Below are 21,594 nucleotides of genomic sequence, written 5' to 3'. Positions count from 1 at the left end.
TGTGATATATATTATATACATGGCATTGGATAGGGGTCTCCTCAGGGATATCCGGGTTGGAGAATCTCCGGTGCTGTGACCATAACGGATAGTCCAGCCCCCCCTCTCCCTCAGTGTGCTCCCCCTGTCTGCCCCCTCTGTGCAGTTGCTGATCGGGAAGTGTCTTACTGCATGTGAATAAGGAGTGCAGTGTTGGCTTACTGGAGGGATCGGGCATGTGTAAAGGGTAAACAAGAACAGTGCACACTGCACACACACCGTAGTCCATCTCCTTCTCTTCAACAGTCAGGGAGTGACACTCGCTCCTCGTGTCTCCTCTTGCCGGGCGGCTGGGGATGACGTCAGCGGGAGGCGGGAAAAGAGGGCGCGGCTATGAAATTTAAAGAGCCATCTCTGTGCGGAGAGGGAGGGGGCGGCACTTCATGACGTCATTAGGACATCGATTAAAGCCGGTCGCACCATCGATGCAGAATCGAGGGTGGTCGAATCGCGATGCATCGATGCTACGATTAAATTCAGCAGCCCTAGCACAGACTACAATAAAAATGTTGTGACTATATGCAAACATTATAAATTTGTTTCTAAAGGATTTTTTCTTTTAGAATCAAAATAAGCATGGCATACTCACATGATCCCCCCCCCCCCCCGCAGTGTGCAATAGTATTGCACAGGGTGGCTTTGAACTCCGCACCCCAAATCCCCCACCCTTCCCACCGATCTTAGTTCCTCTTCTGTGTCTCCTCCCATAGCAAGCCACTTGCTATGGGGGCAGACTTGTAGGCTCACTCCCAGGCTGGACTGTGTGTATCCATAGACACAGTGCAGTTTACCCCTGCTCCCTCCTCACAGGATTTGATTGACTGCATCAGGAGCCAAATGCCATTACTGCTGCCCAATCCTCCTGTGAGAAGAGAGAGGGGAGAAGACCTGCAGATGGATGGTGGATCAATACAGGGCTTGGGTAAGAGTTTTTGGGGTTGCACAAGTGGCAAAAAGGTTTTTAATTTTTTTTACCTTCATGCAGGGAACGCATAGTATAGTACCAGTAGATACAGTATAACTATAGTATATAATATATAATTCTACTCTAGTTTTACTTGGTAAGGTTAACTAAAGACACTGGTCTATCCAGTTCAACAATCCTTTCCCATATACCAGTATACTGTGTTCACTAAGATGCATGTCCAAGAGTTTTTTAAAACTATCAATACTTCTGCTGACACCACTCTGACAGTGAAAACCCCCCATGCAGCTTAGGCTTAAATTGCTTCTCCAATTTCATTGAGTGGCCCCATGTCTTCTTACACTCCCTGAGAATGAATAGTTTTCTTCCTATATTGGGATCAATATAGAGGTATTGGTATATTGCTATCATATCCCCTCTGGTGTCTCTTCTCCAAGGAGAATACATTTAGTGCTTGTACTCACTCCTTGTAACTGAGGTCTTCCAGTCCCCCTATTAATTTTGTTGCCCTTCTCTGGACTCTCTCCAGTTCCAGCACATCCTTCCTGAGGATTGGTGACCCGAACTGGATGGAATACTCCAGATCTGAGTTTTCTAAAGTGTCAGGATTCGTTTTATTTCTGGAGTCAATTCCCTTTTTAATGCATCCTAATAGTCTACTGGCTTTGCTTGCTGCAGCTTGACATTGCATGCTTTTCCTTAGTCTGCCTTCTACTAGGACCCCAGATCTTTCTTCATCCTGAATTCCCCCAGAGATTCGCTCCCTAGTGAGTAACTTGCATTCATATTTTTAGCTCCCAAGTGCATTACTTTACATTTTTCAACATTAAACCTAATTTCCCATGTAGTTGCCCACCCCTTATTTTATTCAGGTATCCATATCCTGCTGTGACATTATTGAACTACTTATTTTTGTAGCATTGGAAATCCCTGAGATTGAGCTATTTACCCCAGTCTCCTGTCATTTATGAATAAATTAAACCAAATTTGCCACAGAACAGAACCTTGGGGTACCCTAATTACCACTCCAGACCAGTCTTGAGTACTCTCCATGTATCACCATCCTTTGGACACACCCTTGTAACCAGTTTTCTTTCCAAAAACAAACCCTATGATCCATACCTACAGACCTCAGTTTGTATATTAAGCATATATGGTGGACTGTATCAAATACTTTTGCAAAATCCAGTGACACCACATCCACAGACCTACCTTTAGATGGCAGCTCATTTCCTCGTAGAATGTTAACAGATTGGTTTGGCAAGAACGACCCTTTGTAAACCCATGCTGATCACTAATGATATGGTTTTCGTCAGCAAATTCTTAGATAAAAGTCCCTTATTCCCTCCAATAGTGTACATACTATTTCTGTTAGACTGACTGGCCTTTAGTTTCCAAGAATATATCTCTGCCCTTTTTTGAATATTGGTACTATGTGGGCTTTTTGCCAATCAGCTGATAGGTAGTGGTGGACAGGGGCAGTGGTCGGTCCTATTTCGCCTGGAGTGGGGCTTTAATTTATTTTTGGTGCCAAGCAATAGGTCCTCAGATCTGAACTGTTTTGCCGTTTACAGGTAAAAGTCACTCAGGAAGTAAAGGTTCGATTTGGGGAACAGCTTTCAAGTCTCCAGAACAAGCAGCAGCAAGATGCTGAACTCTTGGAAGACATCAGGTAACAGAAAATGTGAGGATATTTAAATATGAATGTGGATCATTAACGGCATTGTTGGCCTCCTGTGTAGTCTTTAGTTACTCTTATTCTTTGACTTGAGAGGTCCTGAGCACAATGGGCGGAGGAGGTGGAGTGCTCTCCTGTGTTTCTGAGCACAGTGGCCTGATGTTTGAAAATTTTTTTGTTCTAATTTTTGTTATGCTTATAGAATACACTGTACTTCATGTTTGCATTGACCCTCACCTTAGACAGCTCTGCTTGCCAAGATCATTGTGCCAAAATGGCAGAATTTTCTGCAAATGTGTACTTCTGCATCCATCTTGTGTGAAGCTGAAAATGCCACCTCTGGCTCTAGCCTCTTCTGAAGATATAGGATACTCAAATGTATGCAGTTTATATACTCAGTTGAAGTATTTAGGCTTCATTATTGCCCATGCCATATAAATTCTAAGGTAAGGTGTGTGGAGCAACAGTGACTTGCATCACAAGGCCAAGTTTAGTAAATCTGGTTTAGGGTGTCGTGATCCATAACCTAGTCATTAAGTAGGTGTCACTATATCTGAAAGATTTCGAAGTACCGTATTTTCCGGCGTATAAGACATCTGGGCGTAAAAGACGACCCCCCTAATTTTCATCTACCGGTAATGCTTAGGTTACCTTGGAGATATTATACTCGGCGTATAAGACGACCCCCCCATTTTTGGGGGATTTTTTTGAGGTTCAAAAGTAGTCTTATATGCCAGAAAATACAGTACTCTTTGGATGCAGCTTTGCAGTTATCAGACATTGATTCTGATGTCACAGATAAACTGCCTATTGAGTATATTAAAACTGGATTTGAACAACCAAATGTTTCCGTTCCTGAAGCATTGAGGCATTGTGACCGCCACATAGATTTGCAAATCAATACAACTAACACCTCGGTTTTTTTTTTATATAGTAGAGATTTCTAGCAATTCTTTAATTTGGATTTATACAATGTCCCTAGTAGCCATACACTCTGCTATACTGACTGTGGTTGATGGTGTGAGACAGGAAGTTGAATGTGGGTTTAGAAAAAATGGTTGCCGAAGAGCAGAGGAATTGATTAATGCTGTTGCTCTTCTGTTGTCCATTCACTTGCTTTGCCTGCAGGGAGTTCATAGGGAGGGATAGCATATGACGGTTCTGTGGTTGGGGGGGGTTGGAACCTAAAAACAGGTTGAACAAAAAACTACAAATCCTTTGGCAGGTAACATACCTGTTCTAACTGTGTATTAGCTGCTTACCTGGACTTCAGCGTGAAAGTAAACCATTTAGCCAGGGCTGAAAATTTGACGTTTAACCACTTCAACACCATGACAATTCTGACACTTCTCACATATATGTAAAAATCTACCTTTTTTTTTTTTCTTTTTTTTGTTAGAAAAACATTCAGAATATTTTTTTTAAGCAGAGGCCCTAGAGAATAAGATGGTGGGCGCTGCAATGTTTTATGTAACACTATTTGTGCAATTTTCACAATTTTTTGGGGAAAGATACATTTTAATGCACAAAAATACAATATAGTTCCCAATTGTGTGATAACATATAAAAAAGTAAATTGATATCTAACATGTCATGCTTTAAAATTGCGCACGCTCCTAGAAAGGCATCAAACTGCCGTCATTAAAAATAAAAAAAATAAAATAAGTTCTGCTGAAAGATGAACCTCCTCCCCAGTCTCAAGTCTTGCATACTCAAACAGGTTTTCTTCTAAGATTGTCCTGTATTTGGCTCCATCCATCTTCCCATCGACTCTGACCAGCTTTCCTGTCCCTGCCTAAGAAAAGCATCCCCACATGATGCTGCCACTACCATGGTTCAAGGTGGGGGTGGTGTATTCAGGGTGATGTGCAGTGCTAGTTTTCTGCCACACGTAGAGTTTTGCTTTTTGTCCAAAAAGTTACATTTTGGTCTCATCTCACCTTCTTTCACATATTTGCTGTGTCCCCCTACATGGCTTCTCGCAAACTGCAAACAGGACTTCTTTTGGCTTTCTTGCCACTCTGCCATAAAGGCCAGATTTGTGGAGTGCACGACTAATAGTTTTCCTGTTGACAGATTCTCCCACCTGAGCTGTGGATCTCTGCAGCTCCTTCAGAATTCTCATAGGCATCTTGAATGCTTCTCTGATTAATGCTCTTTCCCCGGCCTGTCATTTAGATTGATGGCCATGTCCTGGTAGGTTTGCAGTTGTGGCATACGCTTTCTATTTTCAAATAATGGATTAAACAGTGCTCCGTGAGTTTTTCAAAGCTTGGGATATTTTTTTTTATAAACTTAAACCTGCTTTAAAGTTCTCCACAACTTTATCTCTGACCTATCTGGTGTGTTCCTTGGCCTTCATGATACGGTTTGTTACCTAAGGTTCTCTAACAAACCTGAGGGTTTCACAAAACAGCTGTATTTATACTGAGATGAAATTACACACAAGTGGACTTTTTACTAATTGGATGACTTCTGAAGACCATTGGATCCGCTAGATTTTATTTATGGGTATCAAAGCAAAGGACACTGAATACTGTACTTGATCTGTAAAAAGTTTGGAAAATCATTAATCATTTTCCTTCAACTTCACAAATATGTGGCACGTTGTGTGACAAAATGTGGAAAAATTCAAGAGGGTATGCATACTTTTTCAAGGCACTGTAAATATGCGTTCGCCTTTTGTGTGCAAGCACGAGTGTGGGGGCGCTTTAAAAAAAATGGCACTGTATGTACTTTTTTTTTTTTTTCTTGGTTTCAGAAGGGATGAACAGCAAGGGATGAATTTAAAGCTACATAACAGTTTGGGACTTTACATGTACCTCTTTGGGTGTAATAAACACTGCCCACTTTTTAAACAATTTTACATGTCTTTATTACATAGTAGGTAAGGTTGAATAAAGAGTCCATCCAGTTCAACCTGTGTTTATTCAAAGTATTATCACACTGATTGTCCAGGATAGTATTGTCCTGGTCTTGAGATTTGATCTTTCTTTCAGTCATTGACGGACACAGCTCCTGATTCTTCTTAACCATTGGGTTTTACTGGTCCTTACAGGAGTAGGACACTAGGCAGGAAAAAGCTTGACTATGCCTATGGGCAGTCCCAGGGGGTATACACACACTCTCAGCTATAGGCACTCAGTTTTTTTTTTTTTCTGCCTACTCAGGAGTAAGGACCTAGTTCCTTGCTGGGATCTCTGGTCCTGACATTTTTTCATTTTCATTTTAAATTACATTTTTTTTTCCCTCTTTTACTTTGTTCCTGTGAGAACTACAATCAAGTGGCGGACTGGGCGATGAACTGCATAATATACATTCTTAGGTTCCCCCACTCCCGCCAACGAGCATGTGCAGTCCGCAGCTCCGCGATAGGTGGGCCGCAACATAGCCCCACTGGACGGGGGCTTGCCTGCAAGTAAAACATCTCGCGAGGACGCATACGAACTGGTTTCCGCCTGAGTTGCAGCATTTCCTTCTGGCCTGCAGCACCCACATTACGATGGAGCGGTGTCCTGTCCGGAGCTGTTCCTGGTGTTGTAAGCAGTCCCCTCACTACCCCTGGAGGGTTTTGGGGTTGACATGGGCCCCTCCCTGGGATGGTCGGACCCCCAAGTTCCCCTCCCTCCCCTCTAACATTTTAGTCACTCTGGGTCTTTGGGTCTTTTGGCCCCACATATATAATGTCTTATTATATCCTCTATGGAGGGCTCAGAGGGCCCATTGTTTTTTGCGGGGTCCAATAGGTGGCCTGTTTGTGGACCCTTGGCCGGTGTCCCCTTTGCAGGATTGCAGTCAGTGGCCTTGCGTGATTTTGTTTTCGGGGTGAGCTCAGTATATAGCAACACTACTGGGTTTGCATCCACGCACCCTGAGTGCTCAGATAGTGAAGAGGATTCCTCTGCTCTTCTAGCCGCATTTAAATAGGCACTCGTGGATGCACTGTTTGTGTCAGTGAGTGAAACCTTAGAAATGGAGGTGTGGCTGATACCGCATCTGAGGCACCGTTTCCTTTTTGCACCCACAGGCCCTCCATAGCGGCGGGGGTGTTCTTCTTTCTGCTTACCTTGACAACATTGTCACAAACAGTGGGGTTGTCCAAAACGCAGTGGTTGCTAGGCGTTTTTTGCTTGCAGTATCCTTATGAGGATTTACTGCGTAAAAGGTGAACAGTCACAACCGTAGTGGACTCATTGGTTTCCAGGTCAAATTGAGTTACCGTCATCCCAGTTGAGGAGACACCAACCTTTACAGGTCCAGCTGATAAGTGGGCAGAAGCTCTGGCCTGCCATATGTGCGCTTTGGCTGGTTCGGCAATTTGGCCGATAATTACTATTGCCCTGGTGTCGCGAACTCTGACACAGTTCCCCACAAACGCATACTGTACAAACTAAGGTATGTAGGTATGGACCATAGGGTGAGTACCTGGATAGAGAACTAGCTACAGGGAAGAGTCCAGAGGGTGGTGATAAATGGGGAGTACTCGAATTGGGTGGGTGTGGCAAGTGGGGTCCTCCAAGGATCTGTCCTGGGACCAATCCTGTTTAATTTATTTATAAATGATCTTGAGGAGGGGATATCTAGTACAAGCTCGGAATTTGCGGATGATACCAAATTAAGTAGGGCAATAACTTCTATACAGGATGTGGGAACCTTACAAGCAGACCTGAACAAAATAATGGGGTGGGCAAAGGCGGTGCTTTACCTCAGTCCGTCATTCCTTCCTAAAGTGGTCTTATTTGAATAAAGACAGTTTTATCTTCCCTGTGTCCCAGGCCTAAACGTCTGAATGAAATTTCTTTGTGTGTCTTGGATGTGGTTCGGGCAATTAGGGTGTGCCTGGCAGCTATGGAGCCCTTTAGAAAGTCAGACTCTCCATTTGAGCTCATGGCGGACCTCACGAAGGGTTGTCTGCTTCTGCGACCAATTCTAGATGGATGAGACACAGTGGTTCAGGTACCTCCTTTCCCTGTTTAGGCGCACTCTTCTAAGGGGCTTAGTGTCTCCTGGGCTTTCCGTCTTCAAGCGTCAGTGTTGCAGGTTTTGCAAGGCAGCCACCTGGTTGTCGGTGCACACTTTTACAAATATTTTTGTAAAGTGGTTGTGTTGGCATCTGCCGATGCTTCAAGGTTTTGCTGGCTGCTGTCCTCTTTGGGGGTGTATGTTTTTTTAGGTGAGCTCCAGTTATTAATCATTGAGGTCTGTTACCTGGTTTGCTATGGTTAGCCTTGGGATTTTTTTTTTGTTTTCCCACCCCTCATGTTTAACACTGCTTTGGGGCATCCCAATTGTTAAGAAGAATCAGGAGCTGTGTCCGTCAATGAACGAAAGAGAAAGTGGGATTTTTGACAATCACAGCGTCAGGGCCTGCGATCCCGAAGGAAACTCTGGGGAAAGGTCAGTGGTGACAGCGGTGTGCGGGTGCCAACAGCTTTTGGAGGTGGAGAGCTGACTGGGCAGAGTTCCTGCTCCTATTTTCAGAGGGAAAAAAGCGGTGAGTGTATGTGTGTGTGTGTGTGTGTGTGTGTATGTATATGTGTATGTATATGTGTATATATATATATATATATATATATATATATATATATATATATATATATATATATATATATATATATATATATATATATATATATATATATATATATATATATATATATATATGTATATGTGTGTGTGTATATATGTATATATATATATATATATATATATATATATATATATATATATATATATATATATTCTCTCTATCTATATATGTGTGTGTGTGTGTATGTATATATCTCTCTATCTCTCCATCTTCTCATGAATAGTTGGTGATGGCTTTTATTTTTAAGTGGTCAGTGTTTTACACCCAAGGGGGTACATGTAAAGTCCCAAATCATATGCATCTTTATATTCGCTCTTTGAGGGATGCTACCTACCTCCTAAGGGTAGCAATTGATTCACGCACTACCCCCACACACATTTTTGATTGACAAGGGATGAATTGCATAAGCTGTGACAAATCCCCTCTGTGTGAGATCTGGCTCTGTTAGAACCCAATGAGGAGAGATGGCCTCTGCTCTCAGCACATCCCTGGATCAAGATAAGGCTCAGGGGCTTGGGGAAGGAGCTGCTTGCAGAAGTGTTTTTTTTTTTTTTTTTTTTATCCTAATGCATTAAGATAAACCTTCTGCCTTTAGAACCATTTTAGGATCTGATGGTGGCCAGACATGTGACCAAATTCCCAGATATTTTGTTAGGTAATATCTAAGAGAGTGTAAGATTTCAGATTGGCTGATCTGATCTCTACTGAATGGACCAGGGACCTAGGCATTGTTCCAAAGTAGTTTTTTTCTGATGGTGAGTCACATTCATGGTGGTTCCAGTGTTTTGGTGGTTAGATGGATTGTTGATTTTAATTTGCTGCTTTTTGGCATGCATCTTAGAGTGGCATTATCGTTTCTATATAAGACTGCTCTGTTGTGTCCTATCGCTGTGAATGGCCTGCACTGACCACTTTCTGGCAGACAGGTGAGACTTGCATTCCTCTAACAGTAATGCTGACATTAGACTATTTAAATAGAATTGAAGGAAGTGCTAGAGGAACTGCTGCACAATCCTCACACTGTGGCTGTTTGAGGCATATTTTAGCAATGTATTCACTTCCTTTCAGTGGGAAGCTAAGTAAACTGTCTCTCTGACTGAGTGGGAGGAGAGCAGAAAATTAAAGCAATAGTCTACTTATCAACTTCACTGGAATTTGATTTGTTAGTAAAACCATTGCTATGTCTTTATAGTTTCTATAATTTTAAAAGCTGGCCTCCCATTAAATGCTTTGCCTTTTCCTAAAAGCAAGGAGTGTGAAGAACCATTTTTCACTGACTCTAGGTAAAGATTAGCATTGCATTTTGATCTATGACCTGGTATCAAACTGCGGCACTGCGACTGATTCTTTTACATCTCGTTAGGCCCATTTCACTCAGGCAGTCCTTGTGCTCATTTCTGACTTATGATTACATGGATAACAAAGACTGCAGTGTATCCTGAAGGTGGGGAGATGTAAGTGGACGTGTGTCTGTCTAGATCCACCCATATTTGGGTGCATTCAGGTTTTCCAGAATAAACATCACTGACCCTACCGCATGTGGGTGAATATAAAGTGGAAGGCTGTCCATATACACCTGGCCTCCAATAGGGTTACATGCGTTAATTTCCTAGCATCACAAGGTGGAGGAAATTTAGAATGGACACAGATGTGATGGAGGAAAAATATGTAAACCACATAGGTGACTGGATATAAGCAGTGGTGCTGGTGCATCCCAATTGACCTCAAAGCTCACCTTTGAATTCTCATGTTGGTAAACGTGGCCTCCACGGGTATATGCGTTCTTGCGCTCCATGTATACGAGGCCTTATTCCTATTCTAAACGTGATTTGACCCAGATGTGGGCAGGTATACCGTAGGTGGACATCACTATAAAATGAAATAAGTAAATATTAATGGTTAGAAAAATCTAAATAAAAAAAAAATATCAAGAAAATGGTATTAAAGCAGAAGGTAAACAATGTATTACATTTTTTTTTTTTTGGGGTCACTTCTACTGACAACAAATGCAGATTGAAGGTCTTAGACCCGGTTCCCACTACTCCGACTTGGGACGCGACTTGTGCGACCAAGTCGCCCCAAGTCGCTTGTCATTACAAATTCAATGTAAATTAATGGGAGCCGTCTTAATATGCACTATTGAAGTCGCTCCGACTTTAGAAAAGGTTCCTGTACTACTTCAAGGCGACCTCTATCCGACTTGTGCACATAGACTTCAATGGGAGTTGCCTCTAAGTCGGATCCTTATCTATTTTCAAGCGACTGTGATCAGACTTTCCAGGAAGAAGAAAAAGATTACCCAGGCATTCCCCACAAAGTCGCTTATCATTTTAAGTCTCTTCAAAGTAGTGCACAAGTCGCGCTAAAAAGTCGCTCCTTCATGGGGCGACTTTCTGGTCGCGGTAGTGTGAACCGGCTCTTAAAGCGGAATTCCAGGCACAAAAACATTTTTTCAGTGAACATACCCCCGGGACAGTCAGGGCTAGTACATTCCACAATGGCTAGCCTCTGATCTGTCCCGGTTCTCACTTACCTGCAAGAAGAAATACTCACTTATAAAATTTCTTCCACAGTGTTGCCATCTCTGTTGTGGGCAGCTGAAGCCAGCGCGATCCTCTTCTGCGTCCTCTTCCGCTTCTTCTTGTCCCAGAATGCGCCTGCACCGGCCCCTCTCGTCACTTCCGGCAAAATCGATTATGTCGATTTTGTGCCCGGAACTCCGCTTTAACTTTTTTTTAGAGATGGATAAAACTGATACAATATGTAATGGTTTTGCTTTTGCATATACACTATCTGCCTGTCTGAACAGTGTTTACAAATACTGTTAAAGGATCTATCCGTTTTTCAGGTGGACCTAATCTGATCCTCCAATTACCCTTTTGGGTCAGTGGGTGTAAACAGACTTGCATCGGTTTACGCCCATCTACCTCCAATCCGGTCCACTAAAAAACAGATGGGGATCAGTCCCTCTGTCTAGTGGTGCTTTTCCACTACGAGTACTGGCTTTGCTCCACTCGGCACTGCTTGGCTCGGTTTGCTTTTCCACTGCGTGGTGCGAGTCGGCATGTTTCAGCACTGTATAGGCTCCACTTGGCTTGGTTTGCTTTTCCACTAAGTTATTAAGTGGGTGGGATTACAATGATTCTCTGACCAATCAGTGGCTAGTAGTGACAAACAATCAAGGCTGCATGCGAAGGATTGTGGGATATGGTATAGGTACGGCCCGCTTGGAACCCCAACTGAGGTGGTACTGTTTAAGCGAGCCGTACCATGTAGTGGAAAAGCACTGCTGTACCAAACCGAACCGTTCAAACACGTACCATGCGGTACCATGCAGTGGAAAAGCGCCAAAGCGAGCCATACCGAGCCGTACCATGCAGTGGAAAAGTGCCATAGGTGGATCGGCTCAGAGGGCTGTTGAGTATAAATGGACAGCGCGCCTCTGTTTACACCTGCCAATCCATGGAACATGGCAGGTTCTGTCCATGTCCACGCTGCATAAACTGAGCAGACCCAAACCTATCATCCACCTGCTCTGCTCTGATCAGCAGGGTATCTGCGGACAGACCCCCCTGCTGATCAGTCTGCCCTGTGTGAAAGGGGCCTAACAGGTGTTAGTGTCTGTCATTTTGACAGCAGGGAATTGTCAACAAGTATAAGGGGGAGGGGGGGCAGCAGCAGTAGGGCAAGCAAGGGCATGCTACTTTTACCCTGTGTACTTTGAAGGTGTCTGAATGTGAGCACACTGTATTCACAATTTAGTTAATATGCAGCGTTGTACAGTCAGATACAATGGTTACTTTACAGTTCCTGCTCTTCTTTGACACCCAGTCCACTGATGAAGGGCCCAAACATCTTTTTGAAACGGTCTCTGAAGTTGCATAGGGCTAGGTATACACGCTTTCTGCCCCCATGTGACCATTCTTAAGTCCAGTGACTAGCCGCAAAAGCACCAACTGCTGAATCAGAGGTAAGGAGAGGGACGTGTACCCAAATTAACTGTATTCCTTTTTACCTTTTTTTAGAAAGTTTTTTTTTTTTTTTTTTTTTGTTCCCAAGTTCCAGCTAAGGATCAGATGCCAGTAAGGACTTTATGTTATACAGTATAGTGCCTGCTACCACACTTTGAATTCCAGGCGAACTCCCTGTTTCTTCCATAGACCTCATTACTTTCATAATACCCTGTTACTTTCTTACAATTGTCATGATAGCTGTTTTCAACCTTATTCTAAACACAGCTGTATAGCAGACACGCTTATCCAGCTTTTGCGATGTCTCAAAGCAATCTTTCATGAACAGAAGGAGTTTAAGGAAGGTTACCATAGTCCATTTGGTTTCAAATAGTCGAAGATGCCTTCAGGTTTGTGTGTATGGACATTTTGACTTGTTAGTTAAAATTATATAACTGCTGAAAAGGTTAATGGTGAGATGGAAAGTCCAATAACCCATTGCAAGCAGTGCAAATTTTAGTGAAGCCAAATTGGTTGGGTATTTCAATGTAATATTTTAGATGAATGTACTTTGTACCTTGCTCTGCATTTTGATATGCCTGAATTGATGTCCTCTTTTATATTCATGTGTTTCTAGACGGGTAATCTTTGTTGCTCAATTTCCTTCCTCCAAATGATGAAAAATGATTTGATAAGATTTAAAGGAAACTGACTGTGCTACAGCTCCTTAGTGGTGAGCTTTATATACAGTCAGGTCCATAAATATTGGGACATCAAGAGAATTCTAATATATTTGGCTCTATACACCACCACAATGGATTTGAAATGAAACAAAGAAAATGTGCTTTAACTGCAGACGTTCAGCTTTAATTTGAGGGAATTTACATCCAAATCAGGTGAACGGTGTAGGAATTACAACAGTTTGTATATGTGCCTCCCACTTTTTAAGGGACCAAAAGTAATGGGACAGATTAACAATCATAAATCAAACTTTCACATTTTAATACTTGGTTGCAAATCCTTTGCAGTCAATTACAGCCTGAAGTCTGGAATGCATAGACATCACCAGACGCTGGGTTTCATCCCTGGTGATGCTCTGCCAGGCCTCTACTGCAACTGTCTTCAGTTCCTGCTGGTTCTTGGGGCATTTTCCCTTCAGTTTTCTCTTCAGCAAGTGAAATGCATGCTCAATCGGATTCAGGTCAGGTGATTGACTTGGCCATTGCATGACATTCCACTTCTTTACCTTTGGTTGCTTTCGCAGTATGCTTCATCTGCACTGTGAAGCGCCGTCCAATGAGTTCTGAAGCATTTGGCTGAATATGAGCAGATAATATTGCCCGAAACACTTCAGAATTCATCCTGCTGCTTTTGTCAGCAGTCACATCAATAAATACAAGATAACCAGTTCCATTGGCAGCCATACATGCCCATGCCATGACTACCACCACCATGCTTCACTGATGAGGTGGTATGCTTTGGATCAGGAGCAGTTCCTTTCCTTCTCCATACTCTTCTCTTGCCATCACTCTGGTACAAGTTGATCTTGGTCTCATCTGTCCATAGGATGTTGTTCCAGAACTGTGAAGGCTTTTTTAGATGTTTGGCAAACTCTAATCTGGACTTCCTGTTTTTGAGGCTCAACAATGGTTTACATCATGTGGTGAACCCTCTGTATTCACTCTGGTGAAGTCTTCTCTTGATTGTTGACTTTGACACACATACACCTACCTCCTGGAGAGGTTCTTGATCTGGCCAACTGTTGTGAAGGGTGTTTTCTTCACCAGGGAAAGAATTCTTCGGTCATCCACCACAGTTGTTTGCCGTGGTTTTCCGGGTATTTTGGTGTTGCTGAGCTCACCGGTGCGTTCTTTCTTTTTAAGGATGTTCCAAACAGTTGATTTGGCCACACCTAATATTTTTGCTATCTCTCTGATGGGTTTGTTTTGTTTTTTTCAGCCAAATGATGGCTTGCTTCACTGATAGTGACAGCTCTTTGAAAATCATATTGAGAGTTGACCGCAACAGATTCCAAATGCAAATGGCATACTTGAAATGAACTCTGGGCCTTTTTATCTGCTCCTTGTAAATGGGATAATGAGGGAATAACACACACCTGGCCATGGAACAGCTGAGCAGCCAATTGTCCCATTACTTTTGGTCCCTTAAAAAGCACATCTTGTTTGTTTCATTTTAAATCCATTGTGCTGGTGTATAGAGCCAAAAAGATTAGAATTGTGTCAATGTCCCAATATTTATGGACCTGACTGTATTTGTAGTAGTGATTGTTATGTAGTTTTCCTGCCAATCTAGTGTCTTTAGTACTTTTGGAATGGGTGCAGAGGACAATTATGCAAATCGGTTGTTAAAACCCAAGAGAAAGCATTTATTCCAGCTTACCATTTCTTGAATGGGATGGCTGCATTCATTTTTTCTTTTTTTAGGCTTTCTTCTATTTTCATCTTGTTATTCAGCTTGTAAGTCTATTCCCTTTTTTTTTTTTTTATTTATTTATTTTTTTTTTATTTTTTTTTTTTTATTTATTTTTTTTAAGAACAAGCACTTTTCTTGATGTATCGGTTTACAAGGATGAGACAAACCATTTATCGTTAGCAGGGGTGTTTTACTATGATCGTCTTTATTTATTTTTTTTTTTTTTGTGTGCAGACAAATTTTTTATTTTTTTTTTTATACGGAAGTGCCATTCTGTCTCGTTCCTACTTTAGTATTGCAACTCCAGTTACAGCTGTGCTCCCTTGGGTTTCCAAAACACCAACATGACTCAAATATGCAGATGTGCCAGGGTTCATTTTTGTGTCTCTTGTTTGGTTTTTGTGTGTGATAAATTTTCACGACCACACTTCATTTAGAGCCCTTGATGCCTCCTGTATTGAATTTTATTGTAACTGTACTATTTGCCCTAAAGTAAAGCGCTGCGCAAACTGTTGGCGATATAAAAATTCAGTATAATTTAAATAAAATACTCATACTAGGATGTATGTACTGTTCCACTGGTGTTTGACTGGTGTGATTGTCCCATACTGCACCATCTCCCACTTGAAAGAGGTGGTCTGGGGCCAGTGGCAGCTGGTGAAGTTTTTAAGATGGTGGGGCGCAAGACCCCGCCCTTCCATTTTGACCCCTCCCATGTCTCAGAAGCTCCACCCCTTATAGACTCCACCCATTTTGTCCCCTGTATTTTGCTTGCGTGAACAAATTCTCCCAATATATCACATATTAATGGGTCCATTCAGTATTAGTATATCCCATAATAGGGAGCAGGGGCCCTATTATGGGATTTACTGTACGAGACACCCTATTATGGGATACACTGACTGAGAGTGGTGCAAACCCCACAGTACAGACCCCCACAGTACAGGCCCCCTAGCACAACCCCCACAGTACAGGCCCCCTAGCACAACCCCCACAGTACAGGCCCCCTAGCACAACCCCCACAGTACAGGCCCCCTAGCACAACCCCCACAGTACAGGCCCCCTAGCACAACCCCCACAGTACAGGCCCCCTAGCACAACCCCCACAGTACAGGCCCCCTAGCACTAATCCCACAGTACAGGCCCCCTAGCACAAACCCCACAGTACATGCCCCCTTTCAATGCAGTGACCAGTATACATGCCCCCTTTCAATGCAGTGACCAGTATACATGCCCCCTTTCAATGCAGTGACCAACGTACCATGCCCCCAATGCAGTGACCAACGTACCATGCCCCCAATGCAGTGACCAGCGTACATGCCCCCAATGCAGTGGTGCCCAGCGTACCATGCCCCCAATGCAGTGACCAGCATACCCCGGTGCGGTGCGATTCGCCCCCCCCCCCCAGGCATCACTTACCGTTACCGGCGGACAGAGTACTGTATGCGAACGGCCGGGCCCGGGAACGAACTTCCTTCCGAGTCCCGACTCCGCCTCCTCACACGCGGCTGGGCGGCTCTCGCTTTCCTCTCTGAATAGAAGGTGATCGTGACGCCGGGGCGGTGCACCGCCCACACGCGCACGTGACCAGGTCCATGTCCTCCTGTGATTGGTCCAGGCTGGAGTCTGGACCAATCACAGCCCGGACATCGGCAAAGTGGGGTGTGTCGGGGCACATTGCTCTGCGCCCCGATGAGAACCAATCAGCGCCTCTGTAAGGCGAAGGTGGGGTCAAAAACCCCACTCCCCCCATACCCAGCACTAAGTCCCTAGTGGGCGAAAAATTGACTTTTTTTTTTTTTTTTTTTTTTTTTTTTTAATCCTTCTTTTTTTTTTTTTCTACTTGTGTTTGGGGGGCGGCATCCCTGCGCCCCCTATGGGCGGGCCACCACTGTCTGGGCCATGGTTTAGTTGGCATAGTATGCATCTGCTCTGCTAACCAAGCAGATTAGATCCTGTTGTGCTCACCTGGGTAGTAAGGGTACAGAATACAGATGTCATAATCTTGCTCAGGCCCAGCAGAATGTAATTGCAGGCACGTGGGTAGCAAGGACAGTCTTGCTAGGGCATGGAACATAGTAACTGTTTATTGGGAGTGCACCCTCACCTGGTTAACAGGTCTGAAATATGGTAGCTTTGTGACCAGCACTTGTCCTGTTCTGCAGTAACTTGTAGCAATCAATCTTCAAATCTTAACCCAAGAACAAAATTAAAATGTTAAAATATTGCAGTTTACCAGACTTTTGTTGGTCTTTAACAGATACAACTAATCATGTTGTAACTTTATTTGTACTGAACTGCTCTCTCAAACAGTGTTATCGGCTTTTCCAGCTATCTTCTGGGAACTGCAGAACATCTTTCCCCAAGAATGGAGATGAAAGGGCTGCTTGTACTCCAAATAAAAACAGCCTGGGGTGACAACACTATGCCTCCATAGATACAGAACAGTGAGTGAGCGTTGTCACCCTGGAACAATGATTTTACCGGCAGGATCACTTGGTGAAAATACAAGAGGAATGCCTGAAAAGAGAACCAACGTGACTACTACATTGAAGCACTGTTAACAGCAAATTTCGATCCATCTATGGCTGTGGCTTCTCAGCAGAAGTCAATCTAACACTCAACTTAAGGTGAACTGGACTGTTGGAAAACGTTGGTCAGAGGCTGTGTATTCCGACAGCGGAGTCCTGCTGGCAGAATAAAATGGCAGAGTGGGGAGGGTTCTTCTTTACACCTCACAAATGTGGATGGGGCAATCCATTCACTTTTTATTAGCCTTTTGGCTGATTGAAAAAACACAAGGCATCAATGGCCAGCCTTAAGTTGCAATATATTTCCTTTTTAGTTTGGGTACGCTTTAATATTTAATCAGTTTGAGTATGCAGAAAAAGGATGACAGGTTGCAATGTCCCCTTGTCATGCTTTTCCACAGAACTTTATTCAATTTGCCAATGATCATAATGAGCACCTGAATTTGGTGGAGGAGAGGAGTGCATAGCAGATGCTACAGCTGCCTTGTGTTCTAAAAGCATGCCGTCTTGTTTGTGGCATTTGCTTTGTCTTCAGTTAGTACATAATGGACGCAATTACTGAAGCTAAAAGCACTTTAAAAATAGTACAATGCCAGGTAAGGTAGATTTCTCCGATGCCAGTTCTATTTATATGAATGTGCAGTCTTTGTAGGACAGTAGAGTCAGCGGATCATTAATCTTATCTAGAAGTCTAGATGCTTTTTCTCAGACAGGTCAGGGATAGAAATATAAAATAAAGAGCTGACCCATGTAAGAATTCTTCTAATACAGTGGCTGATAAATATCCTGAATAACCATTACTATATAGCTGTGACATCCAACCTCTCTACAGCCCACCACCTCCAATGTTTGCTGCTTAGCCTGTAAAGGAGGATGTTGTAATTTATAGGGTCTGTCTACCTAAAGACCATTTTTATTTGTGTTGGTGTCCATTAGTCTTTGGCCTCCTATCACTTTGATATTCCTGATCAGTGATTCGGTCAATTTTAAACATTGCAGCCACTAGGAGACTGTGATCAACCTATTGAATGTTGCTGCAGTATTTCATTCTGGAGAATGCAGCAGCAATAGCAAGACGCCAGTTGTAGAAAATGGTGATGGAAAGCGCATTGCTTAAGTTGCAAATTTAAGCTAATGGATAATCCAAAGAAGGCATAGTATTTCAGTTGAAGTCCATTTTTTGTTTGTGTAGCATGTTTAGCCACCAACCTTTGAGAATTGCACTGTATCGGTTTTGTCTGGGTGAAGGGTACATTTTGTTTACTTTGATAACTGGATCCTGGGTGACTTGTTAGTAAAATTAGTAAGTTAGTAAAATTTTTGATTTTTTTTTTTTTTTTTTTCCAAAAGAAATAGTAAGGAACATATAACAAACACCAGTGTAACGTACAGCTGTTCAAAACTTTTTTCAAAGGTATACAATTACATTTAATACAACTAGTATGTGGTCAGTGCTGCAGCATGTGAACTTGTATCTTCAAATGAGGCAATGATTAATGAGAAGCCGGCCGGAGCTGTGCTGGCCACCCACACCCCACCTGGGCACAAACTGTGCAGGGAGCTGGAGCACAGGCCCACGCCCACTCATTTTGTTCAACAAAATTTCAATAATAAGCCAACAATGTGAAAACTGATTACAAGTCGAGAACACCATAGACGAAATAAGCAATGCAGCTATCAAACCAAAGTCATTAGAGCAATTACAAATACCCGTATTAGAGCTGTTGGAGGGTAAATGCATAAAGAACAGCATATAAATGCCAGAAGAAAGAATAGAAGAGGAAAATGAAAGGTAAAGAGAGGGCGAAAAGGTGAGAGAGGGAGGATAGTAGGAAAAGGAGAGCAATAAGGCGAAAGTGAATAGAGGGGAAGAAAGGCAGAGGGGGATACGGGGGGGGGGGGATATTGATTAATAAAAATTTTTGATTAAAGCTGCACCTTGACTCTCAGCTAGATCGCTGGTAATTCCTTTGCATTTTCAGATTATGGACCATGCCTCTGTTAACGTCAAATACTGGAATTTTTTGGCCCATGATATGTTCTGTGTGGGAGGTTTTTGCTTTATTCATTAAGGAAGTGGTAGACCTGGCCCAACAAGGTCATTGTTGGTTTCTTTCCCATGCAAGATGGATCTTCTCCGGTTTCTTCATGTAGAATGTTTCTTGTAATTTGCAGAGAAGAGGGTATATTATGGAAAAATCAAGGGGGTCGTAGACCTTCTTAAGAGGGGCAAAAGAGGGTGCAACAAATATTGGTTCGGGTGGCGGATTCATATACCTGTCAGGAACTGGTACATGAATCTGTTGCACAAAAGAGCCTCAGCACTGAAGTTGAAGCAACCATGCTGCTGCCGCTCTGTTCTCGGTGCATGTACCCTCTTGCTAGCTTGGAAGGTGTTGGCTCTGTAGTTGACAGCATCCTAGCAAAGGAGGACTCCTCCCAAACCCATTCAGCTGCAAACCAGGAGATTCCCTTGCTGAAAGTAAATAAAGGGGTGGGATGCTGGTTGTTAACCAAATATGGCTGAATGGCACAGGGAGTGAGTTGTCAGTTTCTAGGAAGCTGACATCCTAGCAAATGTGTAGGAAGATATTTTATTAATGACTGCTTCCAGCACATATGCCCAACTCTAAGCACCTTCTCCCAACTCAAGAGTTGGTCTGAATTATCACCAATATGCCTATCTGCTTAGCTGGTGGTAATTTATTTATTTTTTTAAACCTTTTTGCAGCCATAGCCACTGATTCGAAAAATGGTGGTAGTAAGAATTACCTGAACCACTTTCCGCCCGGCCACTTTATACACTGCTCAAAAAAATTAAAGGAACACTTTGATAACACATCAGATTGCAATGGAGAAAAATATCATGCTAGATATCTATACTGATATGGACTGGGTAATGTGTTAGGAACGAAAGGATGGAAATGAAAATTATCAATCTACAGCAGGCTGATTTCAGACACCCTGAAAACCAAAGTGAAAAAATTGATGCAGCAGGTTAGTAAATTTTGCTGAAATTTCATTGCAGCAACTCAAAATGGTACTCAGTAGTTTTCTATGGCCCTCACATGCTTGTATGCATGCCTGACAATGTTGAGGCACGTTCCTAATGACACGATGGATGGTGTCCTGGGGTATTTCCTCCTAGATCTGAACCAGGGCATCACTGAGCTCCTGAACAGACTGAGGTGCAACCTGGCGGCATCAGATGGCCCGAAACATAATGTCACAGAGGTATTCTATTGGATTTAGGTCAGGCGAGCATTGGGCCATTCAATGGTATCCATTCCTTCATCCTCCAGGAACTGGCTGCATATTCTCGCCACATGAGGCAGGGCATTGTTGTGCACCAGGAGAAACCCAGGACCCACTGCACCAATGTAGGGACAGTGGGTCCAAGGATTTCATTCCAATACCTAATAATAGCAGTCAGGGTGCCATTGTCTAGCCTGTAGAGGTCTGTGCGTCCCTCAATGGATATGCCTCCCCAGACCATCACTGACCCTCCCTCAAACCGGTCATGCTGAACGATGTTACAGGCAGCATAATGTTCTCCACGGCTTTCCAGACCTTTTCACATCTGTCACATGTGCTCAGGATGAACCTGCTCTCATCTGTCAAAAGCACAGGGTACCAGGGACCTGCCAATTCTGGTATTGATTTGCAAATGCCACATCGAGCTCCACTGTGCCAGGCAGTGGGCACAGAGCCCACTGGGGGACATCAGGCCCTCAGGCCGACCCCATGAAGTCTGTTTCTGATTTTTTGGTCAGACATTCACACCAGTGGCCTGCTGGGGGTCATTTTATAGGACTCTGGCAGTGCTCCTCCTGTTCCTCCTTGCACATTTTTTTTTTTTAAGGATAATGTAAGGAAAGGTTCAAGCTTGTCACAGAACTCTCCCCAGAAGGAAAAGGCAGAAGCAAAATACAGACAGATTATAATCCTTTACTGCACTATTCAGAACAAAGAAAAGGCTTGGCTTAATCTCCACTTTAATTGTTTCAATAATGGCTTTATATCATTCACATGTTTAAGAGCATTTGTTCTTCAAAACAAAATATGCCAAAAATAAAGTTTGATGTTTCAGTTGCAGTATAGTCTCCTGTAGTATAGAGTCTCCTTCACAGACCTATTGGTTAAGAAAAAATATTGGATCTAGAATATTGTAAAATGTATGTTTGCTTTGAGTAAATGTATGTTGGCTTTGAGCTGTTAAAGCCACATTAAACTGTTGATTTACTTAAGGCTACGTTCACATGTTAGCGTAGCGGACCGCGGTTCTGCCTGCGATCCGGAAATCATTGCAAATCGCGGGACGCCTGTGCGTTGCCGTTGATTTGCAATGGCACCACAAACCGCAATAGCGGTAACATCGCACAAACAAAATCGCAGGTCGCGTGACGCCCCAAAGAAGCTCTTGTACCTTTTTTGGGCGTCATGTGACC

General features: G+C 43.1%; 1 protein-coding gene across 2 annotated transcripts in view; it reads left to right on the top strand.

The window, feature by feature from the left end:
- Positions 1 to 21,594, top strand: part of FCHSD1 (FCH and double SH3 domains 1) — a 196,590-nt gene that overhangs the window by 19,391 nt on the left and 155,605 nt on the right. For both annotated transcript variants that reach the window (XM_082252779.1, XM_082252778.1), the window contains exon 2: positions 2,539 to 2,636. In XM_082252779.1, coding sequence (XP_082108905.1) covers positions 2,612 to 2,636 — 25 coding nt within the window. In that variant the 5' untranslated portion in view covers positions 2,539 to 2,611. The remainder of the gene's footprint in view (positions 1 to 2,538; positions 2,637 to 21,594) is intronic.

Source organism: Pelophylax lessonae (genome assembly GCF_965119305.1).
Source record: "Pelophylax lessonae genome assembly, chromosome: 4".
NCBI classification, from domain to species: Eukaryota; Metazoa; Chordata; class Amphibia; order Anura; family Ranidae; genus Pelophylax; species Pelophylax lessonae.
The sequence above is the reverse complement of the archived record's forward strand: the minus strand, read 5'-3'. Positions and strand labels throughout refer to the sequence as shown.